This window comes from Xenopus laevis, chromosome 2L (assembly GCF_017654675.1).
Source record: "Xenopus laevis strain J_2021 chromosome 2L, Xenopus_laevis_v10.1, whole genome shotgun sequence".
NCBI lineage: Eukaryota > Metazoa > Chordata > Amphibia > Anura > Pipidae > Xenopus > Xenopus laevis.
The window spans coordinates 101123561-101146583 of NC_054373.1; the positions used below are offsets into that span (position 1 = coordinate 101123561).

Here is a 23023-nt window from a genome sequence, read left to right on the forward strand (position 1 = left end):
CATTTGATGTAATTCATGTGCATATTAAACAGAAGCATAAGAGCATCAATATCTTAAACTTAATTAAGCCTAGCAATTTTTTTTTTGACACAAACTTTCTCTTTAAAGTAGAAATTAATTTACTTCAATAAAATCGTTGGTTAATTTCCATGCTCTAATTTTCGATTTGCTCCATTAATTCATTATATTTGCTTTGTTTGCATAATCTTTTACAGCACAATTAAAGCTGAAGCACGGTATGCACTTTTGATTCTCCTTATCAGGAGAAAATGAAAAGTTCACAGACAGTTACCTCTGCATTGACAGTAGAGCGGACAAGCATATGGATGTTATCATCATGTTAGAGCATCAGCTGTTGGACTGGGCTTGTTAAGAATTTTACTTCCGTTACACATAATCATGTTTATCATACTTTTTTTTTTTTTTATTGAAATAAATGCCGTGGCGGGCTGTGTACATGTGAGATGCTTGTCACCAAATTTGCTCCACCTGTAGCTTTCTTAAGACTTGCCTTTTTAATATCCAGTGCCAGTGTCTCTGTTTGCTGATGATAAATGTTGCCCTCTCTTACCCACTACATAAGTTGAAGAAGTGGTTATGCATTGCTGAAGTGACTGATAATGTAGAAGTCTTTAGACCAACATGTGCTATTTGCAACTGTTGAACAATGTAGGTCTCTATGAAAAGATATTGCATAAAACAGCTCATATGTAAAACCCTGCTTCATGTAAATAAACCATTTTCATAATAATATACTTTCTTGTCATATGTGCCATTGGGTAATCATAAATAGAAAATTGCCATTTTTTAAAAATAAGGGCAGAACCCTTGGATTCTAGGATTCACGGGGCACACAAACATACCAAACAAACTATACTTGTTAGGTCACATGAGCCAATTAATAGCCAGATTTCTGCATTTTGCTTCCACACTTCTTCCTGTCTCCTATACATATTCTCTCCTATACATATTCCAGTCTTTTCTTCAAATCAATGCATGGTTGCTAAGCTAATTTGGACCCTAGCAACCTGATTGCTGAAACTGCAAACTGCAGAGTTGCTGAATAAAAAGCTAAATACTTGAAAAAACATAAATAATAAAAGATGAAAACTGAATGCAAGTTGTTTTGGAATATCAGTCTCTACATCATTCTAAAAGTTAAAGTGGACCCGTCACCCAGACACAAAAATCTGTATAATAAAAGTCCTTTTCAAATTAAACATGAAATCCAATTTCTATTTTTTATTAAAGCATTCATAACTGCTGTAAGCCCATTTAAAAATCTCCGCTGTCAATCAAATATTGTCTGCCCCATCTCTATGCCAGGGGCAGACACTTTCACTTTCCATTCGGCACTTACTAGATGTCACTTCTCTCCACACATTCCCCTGTTCTCTTTACAATTTAATTGTGTAGCCAGGGCATGGGAATGGACATTGTTTCCCCCATTCTGGTGCACAAACAAGATTCTGAGATGACACAAGGATTGTCTTAATAACAGTGTGCACAAAATGGCTGCTGTCTGCTTGCTATAATTTTAAAATCCCAGACTGAAGGAAACAAGATTCAAATAATTTATATAGTGTAATTAAAGTTCATTTTGCTTGACTAATGTGATAAAATTGGATTTTGAATAATTTCTTTGGGTGACGGGTCCACTTTAATTCAAAGGTGAACAACCCTTAAAATATTACAATTATGAAAGCTAAGTAAAGACAGTATTATTAAAAGAGAACTCCAAAAAAATACAGGCAAGTAAAGTGGCTCCTGATAAAATTGACTATACTGGGGGTTATTTATCAAAGTCCAAATTTATCTCAATATTTTCTGCTACAAACTCTGATCAAATCAGCTCTGGTTTTTACGCTTTTTTTGAGGGAAAAAAAGATTTTCACGATTTCACCTGAAAACTCCGAATTCTTATGTCTTTTGCCCGAAAACTTACGTGGTATTGCACGAAACCCAGCGCACATCAAAAAATCATTGGGACTTCTCCCATTGACTTATATGCAACCTCAACATGTCTAAGATGCCGGATTTTCAGATTTGGACTTTTCAATCCTCTGGGTTTAATAAATTCCGAAAAAAATCGTGATTTTTTTTCACAAAAAATTTGGATTTTATACTAAAAAAACAAATTGTTTTGGTTTTTGCCATTCGGAGTTTAGAAAATGACACCCTACTATGGGGCAAATTCACTAAGCGCCGAAGCGCCGAACGCTAGCGTTAGTTCGCTAGCGTTTGTCATTTTCATTACTGTGCAAATTCACTAACGAACGCTGGTGTAGTTTCGCTAGTGTTACTTCGCACCCTTACGCCTGGCGAATTTTCGCTAGCGACGTAACTACGCAAATTCACTAACTTGCGCAGTGTACTGAACGCTACCTTTTACGCTAGACTTCCTTCACCACCTCAGACCTGGCGAAGCGCAATAGAGTAGATAGGGATTGTTTCAAAAAAAGTCAAAATTTTTTCTAAGTCCCAAAAAACGCTGGCGTATTTTCTACATTATGGGTGATAGGCTGAAAAAGATCGAAAATTCTTTAGGGCTCCCCTCCTCCCCCCTACATTTCCTGACTCATGGCAACTTACCTAGGCAGTGGGCACATGTGTAGGGCAAAATAAAATTTTTATTTGCTGATTTGAAGGTTTTCTAGGCATTTGTATTGCTGATACGTATTCCTCCATTGAAATTAGAATTTGGCGCCGTATGCAAATTAGCCTTCGCTAGCGTAACTTCGCTTTACATAGCGAATCAACGCTAGCACAACTTCGCAACCTTACGCTACCCCTGAGCGCAACTTCGGATTTTAGTGAATTTGCGAAGCGCTGGCGAAACTACGCCTGGCGAAGTGCGGCGAAGTGCGGCGAAGTTGCGCCTGGCGCAACTTCGAATCTTAGTGAATTTGCCCCTATGTGTTTATGTGATTAAATTGTAAATTCAACTGGGTCATGGACTAATGTACTCTATGATCTCTATAAATATGTTGGCACTATATAAATACCAGAAAATAAAATAAATAAAAATTCCTACAACCCGCAATCAATCACAGATGGTGAAAGTTATAGTGATGAGCAAAATTTTTCGCCAAGTTTCTCCGCAAAAATGACGCCCATAGACAATGGGTGAAAAAAACTGTTGCAGTTGCGCCGCATCCCGCAACAAAAAAAATTAACACATTTACAGGGGAATGTAATAAAAGTCGCAAAGAGCAAAACAATTCGCACCAATAAGACTAAAAATCCACATCTCGCAATGTAATATTATTCCTTAAACTGTTATTGCATTGCGAATTTTAATTGTGCATTGCGAATTTTAATTGCGCACTCATAAGAAGTGCTTGAAGGTGTCGTAATCTTTTGGAGCAAACATAACGACTTTTTCAGTAAGAAGTTTTATTACATTGACTGCGCATTGGCGCAAACTATAAAATTCGCAAACGGTCTTTCACTGTCGGAAGTGGTCGCTAAACAGTTTCCGGACTCGCACAAAGCAAAATTTGTTCGCGCAAAGGCATAACTTTTCGCATTGCGAATAGTTTTTCCGTTAGCGATTTTTATTACATTCCCCCGATAGACATGTGTGCATTTTGGCGAATTTTCACAGTTTCGCAAATTTTTGGCAAAGCAAAAAACTGGTCAGATTCACCCATCACTAGGAAGATCGTAAAAAAGGTAATATAATAGTATTATCAGAAAAACAGATAATCAGACAATCTAATTATTTATATGTATTGGTAATGTAAAAAGCCACATAATAATAAAGTGTATACATATGCACAGAACAGGAAAGACTGACTCATGCTAATAACTTTATAACCTCTGAGCCTGAAATATTTTTCATTCATGCTAATAATTTGTGTACAAAAACAACAGTTCTCAACCTTTTGCTTTCAGTTTCTTTTGGCATTAGAAAGGTTATTATATCCGTACTTAAAAGTTCAAGGTCGGGTAGCCTCGTCATATAATACAAAATCAGAAAAATGTATCTAACTTTCCTGTCTTATTGTAGCTGTTAAAAGGAGCTCTGCCTGCCTGTTCCCATCACTATTGCCGCATGGTATATATTTTCTTTGGTACCATTACTATTGGCATGTTGGTTGATTAAGAGTCACAGTGAGCAGCCTGTTGAAAGGTTACATGCCTAATAAATTTGACAGAGCATTGCATGCACTGCTGGAAGGACATGTGCAGTGCTGAAGGAGCACATTGAAAACAAAGTTTTTCACGGCTGGAGCTGGAGCAGCCAATACACGGGATGGGGCACGGACACAAGCTCTAATTTCCTAGTCAAGTGTACTTTTTCTCATTCATTTATTTAACCATTCCTCAGCAAGTATAATAACAAAAAACTGCTATATTTGGCATACCAAATATTTCATTTTTAGAACAAGAATTGCCTTAATCTCAATAATTCTTAAAACTATTTTATAACATTATATTTTCATGATGATAACTATTATTAAAAATACATAAAAGTACAAATGAAACAAACTAGCATAATTTAACACAAGTTACAGGGAGTAGAAGTCAAGTATTCCTCTGGTTCAGACCCTTAGATGATACTGACAAACCTGAAAATAACTGACATTTTAAAAAAAACAAGCGGAGCCTCCACTGCAAATGTGTTTATTTAAGGTTAAAATAGGAAAATACTGATCAGCATGTTTCAAGTATAAACCCTTGTGCAGCATTAAAGGATTTAAAAATCATATTTTACAGTGAATGCGCTGCTTGATTTCTTTAGTTTAAGACAGAAGTCTCAGGCTACAAAGTGCAGAAAATTAAAGTAAGTTGCCATTTGTTTCACTCTTTGCACTATTCCCCACATGTAAATGGGCACAGGTAGGAGCACAATGACTTGGTGGGTGCAAGATGGAAAGGAAGCCATGTCCTTATGGCAGGTGGCAATGCTTAGGGCAGTGCGCCTTGCTCCCACTAATGCTGCACTATATCTTGGTAGCAGTTAGGGAGCGGTTTTAGCATAGATTCCTAGATGATGGAGATGTTTTTTTTGGATGTTGGAGATGAATTTGCATTTGCAGGGATACTATAAACAAAACACTGTGCATCCCTTCCCGTTGACGTCAAAGTAAAAGTAGCAAAATTACACTAGACTTATTATAGCAGTTACAGTCTAGCAATTATAACATTCCCTTTCCAGCAAGTGGCAAGATACCTTTTCAGTTACTTAAGTTACTGCTTGGAGACACTGGAGTCAATACCATCTCTGTTCAGTTCTTAAACCTTAGTTGAACTATGGGTATAACAATTAATATTGCTATGAAATACAGGAAACATACTGTATGCTGACCCAGCCATTTTTCTAAATTTTTTGCCATGAATTCAACCTGTATAATTATTTTTGCTTCTTATGTGGTTTTAGGACCACAACTATTAATGGGTAATGGGAACATCTGCACACAAAGCAACTTTTGAAAAAGTCTGTACAGCGTCGGACTGGGGGGTCTGGGCCCACCGTGCTTTTACATCAGGTACACACCCTGGTGTGTACCTAGTTTGCTGTGACCGTTATGACATTACAGCCCAAAAACATACTAAATTGTGGCATCAATGTGTCCCTTTCTAATCTGACCATATTAACAAATTGAAGATTGCTTCATATTTTATCGTCTGTGCCATTATTTAATGAATAAAGTGTTATGATTAGTTCTGTGGTACAGTAAAATGAAAGACTCTGCAGTTGCTAACCTTACTTTCACCCTTCTTGGCACATATGCTATAGCTTTAGGGTCACTGTTCTCATTGGCCCTTGTGGCATCTCTTCTCTCTAACAGTCAGATGGTTAATAGGGCAGCCCTTGCCAAGATATCTGTATTGATCCTCCTCATATTAGCCTTCTGCTGCAAACAGAGCCAGGGAAAAGGTTAATTAAGCAGATCAAAGTGAAATACCATTGATGAGATGATATAGGACGCCTGAGTTTTCCCTGTATGCTTTTCTGCTGCTGCTGCTGCTGCTGCTCTCACATATTAAATGCCTTCCTCTGGGTGCTTTCTTGTGATTTACAAGCAGATTGTAGCTTATTATCCAGCATAATTAAAGTAAAAAATATAAACCAAAAAATTTTATCTGTTGAAGGCAAGCTTTATTTAGGTGAAGCATTATGGCTCAATAAGCACATGTATCATTTACTTATGCAGTTTAAGGGGCTGATTCACTAAGGGTCGAATATCGAGAGTTAATTAACCCTCGATATTCGACTGGGAATTAAAATCCTTCGACTTCGAATATCGAAGTCGAAGGATTTAGCGCAAATACTGCGATCGTACGATCGAAGGATTATTCCTTCGATCGAACGATTAAATCCTTCGAATCGAACGATTCGAAGGATTTTAATCCAACGATCGAAGGAATATCCTTCGATCAAAAAAACTTAGGAAAGCCTATGGGGACCTTCCCCATAGGCTAACATTGACTTCGGTAGCTTTTAGCTGCCGAAGTAGGGGGTCGAAGTTTTTTTTAAAGAGACAGTACTTCCACTATCGAATGGTCGAATAGTCAAACGATTTTTAGTTCGAATCCTTCGATTCAAAGTCATAGTCGTAGTCGAAGGTCGAAGTAGCCCATTCGATGGTCGAAGTAGCCCAAAAAAAACTTCGAAATTCTAAGTTTTTTACCTTCGAATCCTTCACTCGAAGTTAGCGAATCGGCCCCTAGGTTTCAACATCGGGGTGTATTGCAGTACAAAAAGTAGAAGACAGTTTGATTCCAACAGCTTAGCCCCTTGTGCTTTGTTGGCTATCTATGAATTTACCCAATTAGAGACTGTACAATCTGTTGAATATGATACTGAAAGGTGTCTCAGTGGGTTCAAATATAATTATACATTTCCTATGTAATATTTTTTCTTGTCCATGAAGTGTGCATTCTTCCTGCCATAAATTATACTTTCTACAACTGTTTAATTAGATGAATTTTAAATATGTAGGTACTGTAGCTTGTGTAGGCATTCATTATAACTGGTAAAAAAGTCTGGAACCAAAACATAAATCTTTATTTCAGACGTGAAATGTTCCTTTTACAAGTCCAATATGTTTATTTTGTTATCGCTAACAAAGGTATCCAAATAAACATGAATGTTTACATTTATCTTTACATGTGAAGGTACAGGTTTGGGACCTGTTATCCAGAATGCTCGGGACCTAGTGTTTTCCGGATAATGGATCTTCATCTACTAGAAAATCATGTAAATAGACAGTATTGGCTGGTTTTGCTTCCAATAATGATTAGTAATAACTTAGTACAGAGATAAAGGTAATCATTTAAAAACAAATTGGATTATTAGGATAAAATGGATTCTATGGGAGATGGCCTTTCAGTAATTTGGAGCTTCCTGGATAATGGGTTTCCAGATAACAGATCCCATACCTATACAGTATATATCTCTAAATAGCTCATATTTCTGGGCTCCCTTGTTTTTCCTTTTAATAGGCAGAAAACAAGTAAACTCTGTAAAGATCTAACAAAAATAATTAGCAGTGTTGTAAAAATGAGGAAGAGATTTTCAGTGCAGTAATTATCACCTAAACTTGTAATGCTATATGTTTAGCTAAACGTTTGTTTCCTATGGTACCAAAGTTCAATCAATAAAACAAGTCTAAATAACCAACTGTTTCTTAGCCATGTCTAGGAGCATAAACTCCCTTCTTATCTGTTGTTTCACAGTGTTAATATGCAGTGTTTGGTTATTTACACTTCAAATCAAATATCAGTTGTATATATTCTGCCCCTCTGTTTAATGGAAAACTACAATATGCTAATAGATACTATTCTTCTTTCTTATTACATAACCTATAAGTGTTGTAGCACCTGATAGTAGACATCTACCAACAGCTCAATGATTTGTTAGGAAGGCTGAACTGTATACTAAATAACAGCCAGTGATAGAAACAAAAATTATTAGAAAGGTAAACTCTTGAGAAAGGAGCAGTGCAAGACATCAGGGAAAGAGACCATTTTAGACAAGAATAAAACAATAGGTTTGGGTAAGAAGAATAGAGGGAATAGAGGTAAAATAACAAATGATAGGAAATAAATGACAGCATTATTCACTAAAACGAAAAACGAATGTAAAGAGATGGAATACAGTGAGTCGAATAGAGTAGAGATGAGGTAGATAATAAGAGGGAAATAAATGAGGAGGGTTAAAAACATGTTTTATACTATATAGAATATACTTTATATTACAACTCTGAGTTTGACTGCAAAAGAGTCTGTGAAGAGTATTCAGACACAGCAGGATCAAATGTATTAGGTGTGGCAGAATGAATAGGGATGTGGATGGCGGTAACATTGTTAGCAGCGCAATAGTTCTCATTCAGAAGTAGGCAACACAGAAAAAAGAATAAAGCTAAATGGAATCTAAAGTGATATGTGTGCTCTGAGGCAGATAAAGGAGCTCTGATAGGTACGGTAATAACCCACTTGAACACTTGCCAATTATTGCTATTGAGAGTGAATTTATACCATTTTCCCTTGCTCTGCTTCAAAATATGAAATTACTGATCATTTTTGTTATGAAGACATCTAATATGCATTAGAGAAGAAAAATAAATAAAAGGTGTTCACCCTGAGATACAGCAATCATCACCAGGGTTACTATTTGGGAACAGCATCACAATGTAATTGTAAGGAGTAGGTTCAGTTAACATGACACTAAAACATTTGAAATATTTGGCATTAGCTGGGGTTTAACAACAGATACAAAAATCAAGTGCACCACTTCAATGTGTATTTGAGACATTTGTGATGTTCACTAAGGTCTGAAGACCCAGAAACAAATTCATTATAGGCTATCACTGGGCATGATGGTTTTTTAATTATTACTTTTAACTCTACTTTTAACTTGCACCAATAGACCAGCTACCAGGAAGTTGCTGCAAGTGCCAGAGGATGGTAGATTGCAATTGGTTCATGTGACCATGGAAGACTTTCCCATTAGGATAATGTCAGATCCACAATTGGAAAAATGCGCCAAATGCAAAATGTGTCACAAATTTTAAAATGTTTTTAGGTATTGTCCTGCACCATGCCAAAAAAGACAGCATGGTAACTATTGTGTGATTTTAGTTTTGGAGTGGCTGTATTAATGTTTATCAAAAGCTTTGATTTAACAATATAAAGTACAGGTATGGGTTCGGTTATCCCTGAAAACCCATTTTCCAGATAGTTCCGAATTACAGAATGACTGTCTCCCATAGGCTCCATTTTAGAGTAATAATTAAAATTTTTAAAAATGATTTCCTTTTTTTCTGTTATAATAAAACATTAGCTTGTACTTGATCCCAACTAAGATATAATTAATCCTTTTTGGAAGCAAAACCAGCCTATTGGGTTTATCTCATGTTTATATGATTTTTTTAGTAGACTTAAGGTATGAACATCTACGTTACGGAAAGATCTGTTATCCAGGAAACCCCAGGTCCCGAGCATTCTGGATAATGGCTCCTATACCTGTATGGGGAGGCAATATATTTAACTAGCCCACTGGGAGCAGGATGGAGGAATATTTATGAATCCACCCACTCTGTGCTCTAGTAGTTTGTTGAAATAGGCAGGTAGGTAAGACCCTTTCACAGATAAACCTCTATTCCAGGGATTAGTTTTGTTTTATTTTTTATCAATAGCACTTAGACTGTTAGCAGAAAACTTAACTTTCAGTAACATTTAGAAAGTGCCCATTCTCTGTAATGTAGCAGGGTGTAACCCTATACTATCCATTCAGAGCACAAACTTGCATTCTAAACAAACTATCAAGCAACTATTCATTATTCATATGGACTATTTATTGCCCATAAAAGTTTGACTGGTCAAACAGCTGGTAAGAAATAAATAATACATTCTGCTGCTGGCATGCTTAAAAGAATATGACTTCCTTTGTGTGCCCAGAATGGGGTGTAAGAATATGCTTTGGGGAATTCTGTACTAATTTGCCCTTATGTCAGACAAGGATAATTACAGTTAAACATCTTGAGCTTTGAAAGTGGCTGGTAGCTTGTATAAATGATGTGCTTTGTTAAAGTTAACTTATAACACAATATCATCTATCAGTATCATCTATAAATATCCCTTCATTCCAAAGTATTAGCCTCGGACACCCTGAAGGCATTAATTCAAGACTGACTGAAACATTATACGTAATAATCATTTCTAACCTTGTAATTCTAGGTTATTAAAAAAAGGATAATGATTTAAGCAATTTTCTACATAAAGAATGAATTGAATACAAATATTACCAGAATAATTGCAGGATCAATGATATGGCTCAATGCCACTGAGATCAGTGTTTGGGGTCAGGAAAAATATTCTGCAAATGTATTTGTGTGCAAAGATATATTTACAGCATGCTTCATGGTGCTTTTAAACACATTAGAAAGATGTTGGCTGCCTTCAACCTTTGTTCCCTTTGGGATGCAGGGAAAAGCCCTCTATCAAGACACATGAATAGACAAGATAAACAAAGAAGACAGTGGCAACTAACACAGAGAACTTTCATGACACGTACATTACATCCAAGGCCCCTTACACCTTGCCTTACACTGCAGGCGTGGTATATAAAATATTTTGTTTTTATGTTCCTACTAGTGGTTATAGTATTTTAACCACTCAGTTTCTCTGGGGTCCTTGGAAGGGTTATGCAAGTTTGAGGATCTATATGGTTCTCAAGAAAAATGTTGCCATTCTCTTTCTGGGTTCTGCTGGATATAAAGAGGCATCAATACCTTAAACTTAGCAAAAAGGTTATTAACATACATATAAGAACTAGACATGCAACTGTCCAACATATGCATTTATTTATTATTAAGCTAAACCAGCTTGCTTCTCATATGCATAGTCTTTTGCAAGCCAGAGAAAGCAGATTTTAAAAAGAATGGTTACAGTCCAGAGCCTGAGCTGTGGTCCATCCTACAGAGACCCATATGTTCATTAATGAAAGTGAAACACAGTATATAGATTTTAGCTTTACCCACAAAATATCGAAAAACCTTATATTCACAATACTTCCCCTGAAAGATTTATTGTTATTCTGCCTTGAAGCTCTGGAAGTTAAAACAAGCTCTCAATAGGCAAAAACTGATGTCTGAAAAAATATTCTCATTCCTGTGTAAATGGGTATGGCCTCAATTAGTACTCGCCAACATGCTGATGCATATGGTGGTTTATTTCTATATTAATACCCTTGAGGTGCAGCTCTCTAATAACTTGTACTTTATAATTCTGTGTAAGGCAATACTTCAGAAAACATAAGGTTTAAAGATTTGCTGTAAAGGTCTAGAAAACCCCTATCAATATACCCCCAGCAAAGAGCTGATTATTTTGCTTTCAGGTCGCCACTCAATGATGATTTGGTTAATCTGAAGCACTCTGGAGTAATGTAAAAAAGGGGCCTGGACATATTATCTGTTGTGTCGAACCATTCTGAGACACCCAATTCCAAAACAGACACACCTAAAGAAAAAGGGGGAACACTCCCTTGCTTATTGCCGATTATGAAGAACTACATTTTGAAAACAAGATATCCATTTGGGTGAATCATGCATATAGGAAAAAAGTTCACCCAGGAACATTGTGCTTTTGGACACTTGCATTCACAGTAATCATGGAGTTTTCACCTTACATCTGGTATGCTGCAATATTTTACTGGATATTAAAGGCCTTTAAGTTTATCGGACTATTTTAATGAAAAAAGTCCGACCAAACTATAATCCACGTTTGGACCTTATTTGTTATTAAAAAAATCACAATTTTATCAAATCGGGGACAAACATGAAAAAATAGAGAGAAAATACTATTGTAATTTTCTTTTCCGAATTTTCTCTTAAATCACCCGATTTTTTTGGACTTTTTCCCGAAAAGAAAAGTTTCAAAAAGGATACGGACCTCTCCCATTGACTTACAGTATGTACAACCTCAGCAGGGCTGTGATGCCATATTTTCGGATTATGACTTTTTCCTCTGGCTTTAATAAATTTTGAAAAATTTGAGTTTTTGCCATTCAGACTTTAATAAATAACATCCTAACTGTTTGAGTCGTCTAGGTAAGGTAAGGTAAGGGTTTTGTCTGCACTCATTTTATGGTTTTGAGGGGTCATTCTCAATATTTTTTTTACATTTGTCTGTTGAATATGCCCTAAAGTTACTACATGGTGAGTTCTAGCCTTTTTTTAAATTTATTTTTAAACTTGGTGGCTGGGTGGGGGCAGTCAAAAGTACTGGTGGATTCCAATCCAGGAAACAGTTTACTGTGTATTACTGCAAATCATCCTTCTGCAAAGTGAGGTTCCCTTTAAAATGTGAGTCTTTCCCTGGTGCAAGGATATTTGTGCTGAACATGCACTTTAATATTACATTTTGAAAACTGTGTTTTATGCATTTTTACATTTCAACTTAATCATCCCAAAACTATCCACTTACAAGGTAAGTCATACCAATTGTAATCAGCAAATTGCATTTTCTCAGATAGAAAACAGACAATCACTAGGAATAATGTTTTATATATCACCTATAACATGGGGATTCAGTTAATGCGCCACATGACAAAACTGCTACTCCCAGGAGTGTCACCTAAAACTAGAGCATCTTGATAGGAAGAGTGGAAACTGAGAAAGAGGAATAATGGCACTACTTTTAGCAAATTAAAAAATGAAAAATGCCTGTATGAATTAATGGAAAATGTGCATGAGGTTGGAAGAGAATGTAAGCAGTAACACTTTGTTTGTGATCTCTTCAGCCTTAGATTGTTAAGAAGTGACTGGAAATCCCAAATTCTCTCCTATGAGGAAGTTTTGTCAAGTTTTTATCATTTCATGATAGTGTTGATAATATTAATCATATACATAAGAGGAAAATAACTCCAACCCAGTTTTAATTTAACAAATGCTCTGGCTCAGGCACAGATTAAGTACATGAATGACTTTTATGACACAATGGCTTGAGTAGATTTATTTAGCCTTACAACATTTTTTACTTGATTAGTATAGGCTATCATAGCTGCAAAATTAAAAAACACACACAAGTCTGACATTTTGAATGCAAGGTGTTTTTTCTGCATATTTCAAATTTTATTCTTTTGATCTACTTCTTTCCAGTTGACTGGCTTTCCCTTCTTTTGATCAGCTCTTCTAGCCTTGGGTTTACTTTCTGTGTCCTTTTGACATATCTGAAAATTTTCAATCAGCTCTCTATAAGGAGATAATTAAAATTAAAATAAAAACAGCAGCAACAACAAAAAACTCTCATTCCTGAATTATTTTTGTAATATTGAGTATTTTCAATTATTCTTGATCCCCCTTCTCCCTATTAGTGATGTGCTTGTAATTACAACGTATTTCCAATGCAATCAATTTAGTAAACAGCGGATTTAATGTAGTTGCATACCTAAGCACTTCTGCCACTGCAGTAAACATCTCACTGGCATCTGCCTACAAACCAGCCTTCCTCTGGCACCCCTCAAGCTTCCTCTTCTTGTCAGTGCACAAAGCCATCTGGGAACAATTGATTCATTTTCACAGGTCATTAACACCTTGTACCTAGGTTACTGCTGTAGCAAGGGCACAGTGTGACTCCAACAGTAATATCAAGCTACCAGAGTTGAACCTATTACTGCTAGATGGGTTTGAAAAATATGTTCCTTCTGAGATTTTCTGGCCGCCCTCCTTGTGAATACTCTAAAGTCATAAGTGATTTATTATGGTGCTGAGATAAATGAACTAACCCATTTTGAATAGTTGGATAAAGAGCAGTTGTAAAATACTCAACAGTAGGAGATTTATGGAATGCTCTAAAATGTTCCTAATGTCTTTACAAAAAGTGAAAAATCATTGAGTGTGCTGTATTTTTCAGTGTAATCTGGCATAACTAAGCTGTGCTAATTTTTATAGAAAAAGTCTAAGGCCATTTGCCATCTGATATCAGTTTTTATTTTAATAGAATGTCAATAAAGTGTTGAGGTCCTTAATTGCCCAGGATCCATATTTGTAGATGGCATAGATTTTGCAGCACCCAAAAATAAAGTGTTTACAAGCTCACATGCAGAATGGCATAGATATGGGCCAAAATGTGGCTATGCATGCCAAGAATTGAGAAGGACGTTTGACCGATTTTAACCATACTGCCCAAACATATTGGAATGACATCTTGCTGAAGGGTGCAGGTTTTACATACTGTGCAAACAGAATATTTCATCTTTCAAAATGCATGGGCATTGGCCTATGTTGAAGTTAGAGCCCCTGCAGCTTTCAAGGCTCAAATGAACAGATCAATGCTATTTGACCATCCATACACTGACCGTTTAGCCTGGGGGACAATTGGTATAAAGAGCAATAAGTATTACAATTGACTGTTTAATAATGATTCCCGGATCATTTACCCAGAGCTTCTGGGCTTTTGAACCACAAATTTCTGTTTTTTAAACTCTACTGAAAGTTGGTAGCATTTACACTAACAATGGTGCAATGGATAGAAGTGCTCCCAAGTAATCCAGATCGCTTTGATTTTAATGCATAACCCTAGTTGCAAGCCTGTTCCTCAGGCCTTTTGAGGACTTTTTTGGATGCACACAGTCACAAATTTCACACTCTTTTGCCAGAAGTGATGTCAATGCAGTGTGCTTTGGAAATGAAACAGTGAGCATCAAACAAATCCCCAATAGCCTGAGCCAGGCAAATGAACTGTTGCAGGGGAAGCAAAATGTAACTGCTCATTGACTCGAAACTTGCATTTCCCAAAAATGCTGGAAGCACCTTTCATTTATAGAAATTAATGTTTTTATAAAATAGACAAATTCAATTAGAGCTAAATTAGTGCATGCCAAGGGTAGAGTGGCCATATAATTATTCCAACTTGTCCTTTAATGAAAAAAAAAAGGAACCACTTAGAACCATATCTTGAAGATTTGCTGCTGCTCTTCATCATTGCTTCTAGACAATGATATTTGTTTAACAGAGATAATGAGAGAACAGCATGAAAAGTGAGTAACATTGGGGGACAAGCCAACAGGAATAAGGGTGACCAGCAGAATGGAAACAGCCCACAGAGAAGAGAAATCGAAAGAGAGGCGGGAAGCACATGAGAAGGAATGTAATGAAAGGATCAAAGTTTACTCCAGTTTTAATCACCTTGTCGAATTTATAGGTCTGCTGTTTTACATATACTTATTATGGGATACTAGATCTGTTATTTCATAATGAAGATAATGTGAAAGGCCAGAGAGAAAAATGACAGAGGGACAAATAGGGTTGAAATTCAGTGTATGTTAAAAAATCCTTAGACATATTGAACATACATACAAGTCCCAGAATATCCCTCAGCATTTCTGAATGTAATTCATCTTTAATCATTATTCTGTTAAATCATGAACTGCAGAATCTCTATCAGCAGCTGAGAATTGGGTAATATTATAGCAAAAGATTGTTAGCATCAAAACCTTGAACTTTCTTCAGCAGTAACAGACACTCTCTAGACTCTGTACTCTTAGACATCAAAATGTCATTTTCAATATGTCAGTACATTTCCAGGGGCCTCTGAAAAAGCAATTTACATTCAATAGAAAACATTGTTATTCAAAAAATGTTAAATACAGAAAAGTCATATGCTGGTCAGTTCTAAAGTAAACAGGTTCTGTGAGGCTTCATTAATTCAATAAAATAAAGGTATACTTCATTAAAATGTTTTTACTTGGCAAAATCATGCAATTGTTCTAGTTGGGCTTAGCCCGATAATCCAATAAATTCTGGGGTTTCAGGCAAAAACTCGAAAAACTCGATCGATTACTAAAAAATTGGACAATGCAGGTTTTCACTCAATTTTAGCGGGTTTTTTCCCAATCCGATTTCAGTTATTTTATTAATAAATAAGGAAAAATCGAGGATGGGAGTTTGCTCAAGCTTTGTTTATTTTAATTATGAGATAAATTTAGATTCAAATAAATAACCCCTTTAGTGTTTTACAAATTTATATAAACACATTCACACCAAGCATGCCATCCATTACACATTCTTATCAAAATGTAATAAAAGTGCATTTTTATGTGATATAAAATGGAACCTGCACCAAAAGCAAATATTTTCATAGGTGGAATTCTGGCATAGTTTTCTGTTAAGATGGTGGTGCGTCACATATAAATTTAAGTACTGCACCCCATACTCTTGCTGTATAGCTGTAGTAAGTCATCCCTATCCAAGTGGTGTGTATTGGAATTTCTAATGTAGTACAGAAACCTTTTTTCCATAAATGATTGCTACCTTCATTTCTATATGTATGCTTCCAAGGACTCATATATGCACTCATTCAGCATTGGCATTGCATTTCATCTTAGAGCAATTCTAGATTCAGAGTTATTTTTCTTTCTGTTGCAGAATTTCTCCGAACATATCCGAGTTAATGCAAATAACTAAATGATGAATTATGATGTTCGTCTGCTGTTTGTGTGGTTCCTGGGCCTGTTGCACATAAAGGAAACAAAGTGGGTGCTATGGTTGAATTGTACTTGTTTGGGATCTCGGTTAGGTGTTACAACTAATATCATTTTTGAAAGGATTTGGATTAAGTTGGATATAGACATGTTTTTAAGTCGACTTATGATATACTTTGAATTTTACTAGGGGTGCAATACTTTTGCACATGTTATGATCTTGATGTTATAGGTACCTCTTCTATCACTGCCACTGTCATAGTTGTCATAGTTGCTAAATTCAGCACTAATGAGTTGTAATTAACCCTCCTAGCAAGTATGGAAAGCTGTAGCAATCAAGTAGACAGAAGCTGTAGGTATTAGATCTAGGGGTGGCTGGGAGGGTGACAACTGCAGTATTTTGGCTTTTAGTTATTCTGTACAGGAGGGAAAATAGCCCCTTTCGCATAAAAGCTAACTTTTAATTTGATATAGGATGGCTAATTCTAAGCAACTTCTCAATTTGTCTTAATTTTTATAGTTTTTGAATTATTTGCCTGCTTCTTCTGACTCTTTCAAGCTTTCAAATGGGGGTCACTGACCCCATTAAAAAATAAATAATCTGTAAGGCTACAAAATATCTATTCGGGCCCTCTTCTATTCATAGTCCAGTCTTCTTCTCAAATCAGTGCATGGTTGCTAGGGTAAGTTGCATCCTAGCTACCAGAAATCTGAAATTGCAAACTGGAAAGATGCTGAATAAAAAGCTAAATAACTCAAAAACCACAAATAAAAAAATGAAAACAAATTGTAAATTGTCTCAGATTATCACTCTCTACATCATACTAAAAGTTAATTTAAAGGTGAACCCCAAGGGTATTATAGTTAATATCCTTATTTAAGTAATGGGGATGCACAGAAAACAAAAAAAGGACTGAATCCTGCACTAAAAATATGTCTGATTTTGATTCAGTTTTGAACCATAATTTGCATATGTAAATTAACACAAAGTATAGACTTGGCTGAATACCAAAAAAACCTGGCCAAATCCAAATATTGCAAAAAAAACTACATTTGGATGAATCCTGGCGTCGATGCATCAGTAGTAAAAAACAGCACTCCCCAAAAGGGGACCTCTAGCCAAGCATTGCTAGCTGCTGATTACACAAATTCGGTTACTATTGGTTACTAGATAATTTATTACATCACTCGAATAATATTTGCATAAATTGTGTCTGTAATGCAGCCAGTGTGCTGAAGGGGAAAGTGTGGGGGGGGGGGGGGGAGCAGACAGCAGTCTCCATATTCCAAGCATGTCAGTTGGGACTAGATTCCTTTTTTGTAGCTTATACTACCCTGTGTGTGTTTGGGTACTGATATTCCTGTATTAATTTTACCTTGTTTACAAGGGCAGCATGTCTTAATTAAAAAAAAAATACCATGGCACTTCCAATTTTAATGCACATAGGTACAAACAGGTAGATTAATAAACTTGCTGTGTTTAAAGGTGACCTATCACCCTAAGCAATAATACCATTACATTACATTAATCAAGCAAAATAAATTTCACTTACACTATGTCAATTATTTAAATCTTGTTCTTTTAGTCTTGGAATTCATAATCACATCAAGCAGACAGGCACCATTTTGTGGACACTGTTATTAAGACAAGTTTTGCATCCTCCCAAAATCTTATTTATGCATCAGAAAGGGGGACCTGATGCCCATGCACTGGCTAAACAATTATAGGGTGAGGGGGAGGGGGAATGTGAGGAGTGCAGTGACATCTAGGAAGTGCTGGATGGAAAGTGAAAGTATTGCCTAACGAGGGGCAGACAATATTTGATTGACAGCTGAGACTATTAAAGGAGTTTATAACAAGTATGGCTGTTTTAATAACAGAAAGAATTTGGGTTCCATGTTTAATTTGGAAAATACTTTTATTATACAGCTTTTAATGTCTGGGTGACTGGTCCCCTTTAAACCTGCATTTCAAATGTGCACCGAATGAACAAAGAAACTGCATGGGTGAAATAACCCTAATAAAGACACCTACTCCATTTTATGCTACAGGTAGTGGAGCTGCATTGTCTACCTATTGGTACACCCCAAAGAGCCACTTTAACAGGGTTACATATCAAGTGCTTCTGAAACAAAGTAAGGGCAAACATTTGTAATTGCTTTACAACTGCCATTAATCCAGTTGAACAGCATTTGCTATGTCTTAGGGCAGAGACACACGCTGCTATTTCGGGAGATTAGTCGCCCAGCAACAAATCGCTTCTTCAGACGACTAATCTCCCTGAACTGCCTTCCCGCCGGCAGGATGGAAATCGGATCGCTTCGGCTTTATGAAGTCGCCCGAAGTTTCCCTTATGAAGGCAACTTCTGGCGACTTCGGAAAATAAAAGAGTGCCATTCCGCCGGCGATTTACATTCTAACGAGCGGGAAGGCAGTTCGGGGAGATTAGTTCCCTGTAGAAGAAGTGATTTGTCGAAATAGCAGTATGTAATCTCCTGATATAGCAGTGTGTGTTTTTGCCCTAACACAACTTGATTTATATCCTGCCCCCCTGCAGCTGTTTACAATGGTTCACTAGCTGTTACTGTTACTGGCCTTGTTGAGTGGCCATTGAATTTCCAAATCAACAATCCAGAGAATAAGGAAAACGTGACATTCACAACCCATTGCCTGATTCAGTTAATAAAAGTGCCCTGAGTCACAAAGCAAGGTGATTAAATGTATAAAGCGATGACAACAAGACTCATTTGCTATTTATAAACACAAAAATTGTTGCAAAATGACATACTTTAAAACGTACACAAAGCACGTGTACCTTACCATGCCCATGACTTGCACCAAAGGGTTCCATAATGCATGGCATACAGTATGAAGCATTACACACAACAAACAAAGTGATCAGGCACAAGGGAGCATTGTATCCAATACCTGACCTGCAGGGTTTACCTTGCGCCAAGCACACTAAAGTTTAGACCAATAAAATACTATAAAATTGATAAGCATGTCCACCTCTGACCAATGTTGTGGTTGCAAGTTGCACCAGATGCTTGCAGTTCTCCAACCAGTTTTGGCCCCACTATCTTTCACACAATTACAGTTCTTGCAAAAATCACATTGTGGGTAGAACATTGGTGGATTTCTTCAATATTTTGGACTTGCTCTAGTATCCCCTAGTACTAGAACTTTACATTTTTCTTCCAGAATTGCGCTTAGAATAGTGGAAGGAGGATTGTGGCGTTAAGAAAGGTTGTGGCCAGCCAGCCTCAGACAATGGCAGTTTAACAAAATCAAAACTGTATAAAATAAAACAGCAAAAATATAATAATGTTACAATCAGCTATAATTATTTCTAGTATTATATCAATTATACAATAAAAATAAAGGCATTGTGCATAGTGGTCCTTACTATTATCTCCCTTTAATGGAAAAAATGTGAAATGATGTTTGTGTGCTTTCTATTACACACAATAATACTGTAAAAGGCATGTCTTTGAATAGAGCTGAGCTCTATACACATAATTGAATATGGGCATCGATTTTGAATGAGCCAGACAGTTTAATTTGCAAAGAGGACATTTCATTCTAAATCTGAGTACAGTGAGTATGGAGATGTTAAATCTATAAATGCTGCATTTTTTTCTGTATCCGAGCAATGCAGAGTGTTTTAATGCAGCCCTGATTGCTACTCACTAAGAAATTGAATACATCTTCTCTGCAAAATTGTATTATGGGAGTTGCTTTTGCAAAAGTCCTTCTCTGCAATGCACTACAGTGTATTTTTTTCCTCCTGAAAAACTCCCTACGTAATAAATAATTAACAAAAGCTCAGGGTAATGTTGTTACGTATTTTCTTTTACAGTTGCCTTAGTACCGCATTGGGCTGTGACTTTGCAATGTTTAATTGCATTTGCCGTGCCTCACTTTGCAGGTTTCATTCGTTTGTATTCCTATCTTGATTCATTGATTCCAGTTTAGAATTAGCCTGGAGTTTGCCTTACAGTGGTTAACAGAGGATGTTACCTTTCTAAGTGCTTACAGAGGGGATAAGTGCAGTCTCTTGTGTTCAGAGAAGGGTTAACTGATCGACCCTGTCCTCTATACGTCTGGCGCACACCCATCTCCCAGATGAGCTCTAGCCAAGTCCTGACTGCGTGGTGAGTCTGCATTCAACACAGAGCCTGGGTTTGAATACTAAGTAGCAAAATATTCTTTCGTAACCCCCATTAGAAGCAGTGACACCATTCAGCCCCCTTTATCCACTCTGTGCGCACCGTGAAGATCTTCCTCTGCTCAAATTCAGGACCTAACTGTTAAAGAAACCATCAGAGCACTGAGCACCAAATGATCGCAACTCTGAACGTTTCTAGCTGTTCTGAAAGATGCTTCAATGATTTTCTCAGCTTGTAGTAATTTTTTTCACCCCCTCCATTTCTGCAGTTCCGTGTAATAGCGCAATATAGTTGTGGTCTGTGCTTAAACTGTAAAAAAAAATACCTCCAACCTCCAAGGAAAAACGTATTGCAGCCAGCACAAGAAGATATTATTTGGGAAGGAGCTCCATCTAACTTTAGAAATATGCAATTAAACAAAAAATACCTGCTTGCTTTATGTATGTTCTGGTTAGCTCATCACTAGATTTAGCTGGTGGGGGTCTAATGTATGGACTACCCATTAATATGAACGGTTTGTAATGTGTGATTTTTAGACATCATAAATAAATCCTTATACACAGCTGGAACTAGCTTCCAATTCTTTATATAAGTGGTGGTGTTGTCTTTGGTGCTCCTGCATGTTTACATGTTATAGAAGAGTATCAGTTCATATACAATATGTTTGCTGGAATCTCACTACAGTTTCACAATTTTTTGCACATTGCATTGCTGTGTGAGTGCAATTTGGGAATATTGTACACCAGTGTGATTTATTTGATTGTGTTCTGTGGAGCAATTCAGTCACAGTATCATAACATGCTTAAGCTTAACATTTCATGCCTTTATCATTAAGCTTCTATCCTGATATTTAATTCTTCTTTTTCAGCAACCTGCAAAGTACTGCCTACAAACTCAGCCCATCCCACAGCACTTCCACCATCCCCAGCTGCCATACTTCCAGTCAGCTATCGCCTGTCTAATACACGTTTGGCCTTCTTCTTGAGAGAGGCTGGGCCTCTTCCAGCATGGAATTCAAGCACCCCGTTGTTACAACGTTCAGAGCCTTTTGTGGTGTTTCAAACAAAAGATTTGCCAATCCTTAATGTTACTTTGGGGCCTTTCGCTGCTGGGCAGGTGCTGCCAAAAGAACTGCTGCAACCTTCAAGCACCATAGAGGTCCCTGACCAATTAACTGTAAACTGGAAAATTCGTGCCTATATCATTCGCACAAAGATACCTACTAGCCATCCAGTAGCACAGGTACTTTTTTATGTAGCTGGCCGGGACTGGGATGACTTTAGTGTTACAGAACGTCTACCTTGTGTCCGACTTCATGTTTTCCGGGATGTAAGAGACATAAAAAGTTCTTGCAGACTTCGAGGAAACTTAGCTACTTGCCTTGCCCAGGCTGAACTACCACAGAACTGGTTTGGATTGGCAGTTGCACCCATGGGACGTAGAAAACCTTCACCTGATGGGGCAGAACTTAATGAAGAAAGCCTACAAGTAGAACTGTTTTATACTTTGCATGCTCCGGACTCAGCTGGTGGGTGTTCAAATGAACCAGGGACACGTAGGGGAGGAGAAGCCCCAACTCAGCATCCCCTTCTTCGTATTGGAAGTATCAGTCTATATAAGCCTGTTGTAGTTGAGCATATGGAAGAACAACAGTTGGATACTAATGTCTTCATCAGGCTTCCAGGCCACCCACTACGACCAGGAGAGATCCTGAGCATAATGCTATATTTGGTAGCAAATTCCAGCGTAGAGCACTTCACACTCAGGTAAATTTGTTTCTTAAATTAACAAACAATCATTGTTGGAGACATTACAATATTCTATAAAAATGATTAATAATGAATTAATAGTTATAATAATATGTAGTATTGTTGTTTTATGTCAGCCAGTTAGAACAGGTAAAATCTGTGTGTTTGTTGCATCTTTTGTAATTGTAAACAGGTGTATAAAACATCCATTTTAGATGATGTTGATAATAGCAACAGTTCCCCTTTACTTTAAAATGTCTTGTGCCATTCATCCAAAGAATGACACAATTCCTCTTGCATATATGCATATATTTATTTCTTCTCAATGCTGCCACCATTAAACCATTGAGAGACTTACACAAAACAAATGTTTTAGAGATTGAACAACTTCACAATGATATAAAACATAAGCAGCTAATGCTGTTATCAGAACTTGTAAATATCATATTTGTCAGGGTTGTTAATTAGATAACACGTGTCGATGTAGATATAATTACTTGGGACACACAAATGAGAATATACAGTAGTTACTTGCTGAAGAATAGGTTTCTTCTTTTTTGTTAGTGGGTATTTCATAAAATGTAAGCACAAATGAATTGTCACTTTTATACTTGCAGTTTCATTCCCTTTTTTATTTCTGCCTAATTTATAACTGTTTTTGCTTGCATGG

General features: G+C 36.7%; 1 protein-coding gene across 1 annotated transcript in view; it reads left to right on the forward strand.

Moving 5' to 3' along the window:
• Nucleotides 1-23023, forward strand: part of tmem132e.L (transmembrane protein 132E L homeolog) — a 240048-nt gene that overhangs the window by 186315 nt on the left and 30710 nt on the right. The window contains exon 2 of the mRNA XM_041582251.1: nucleotides 21474-22371. Within this exon, the coding sequence (XP_041438185.1) occupies nucleotides 21474-22371 (898 nt within the window). The remainder of the gene's footprint in view (nucleotides 1-21473; nucleotides 22372-23023) is intronic.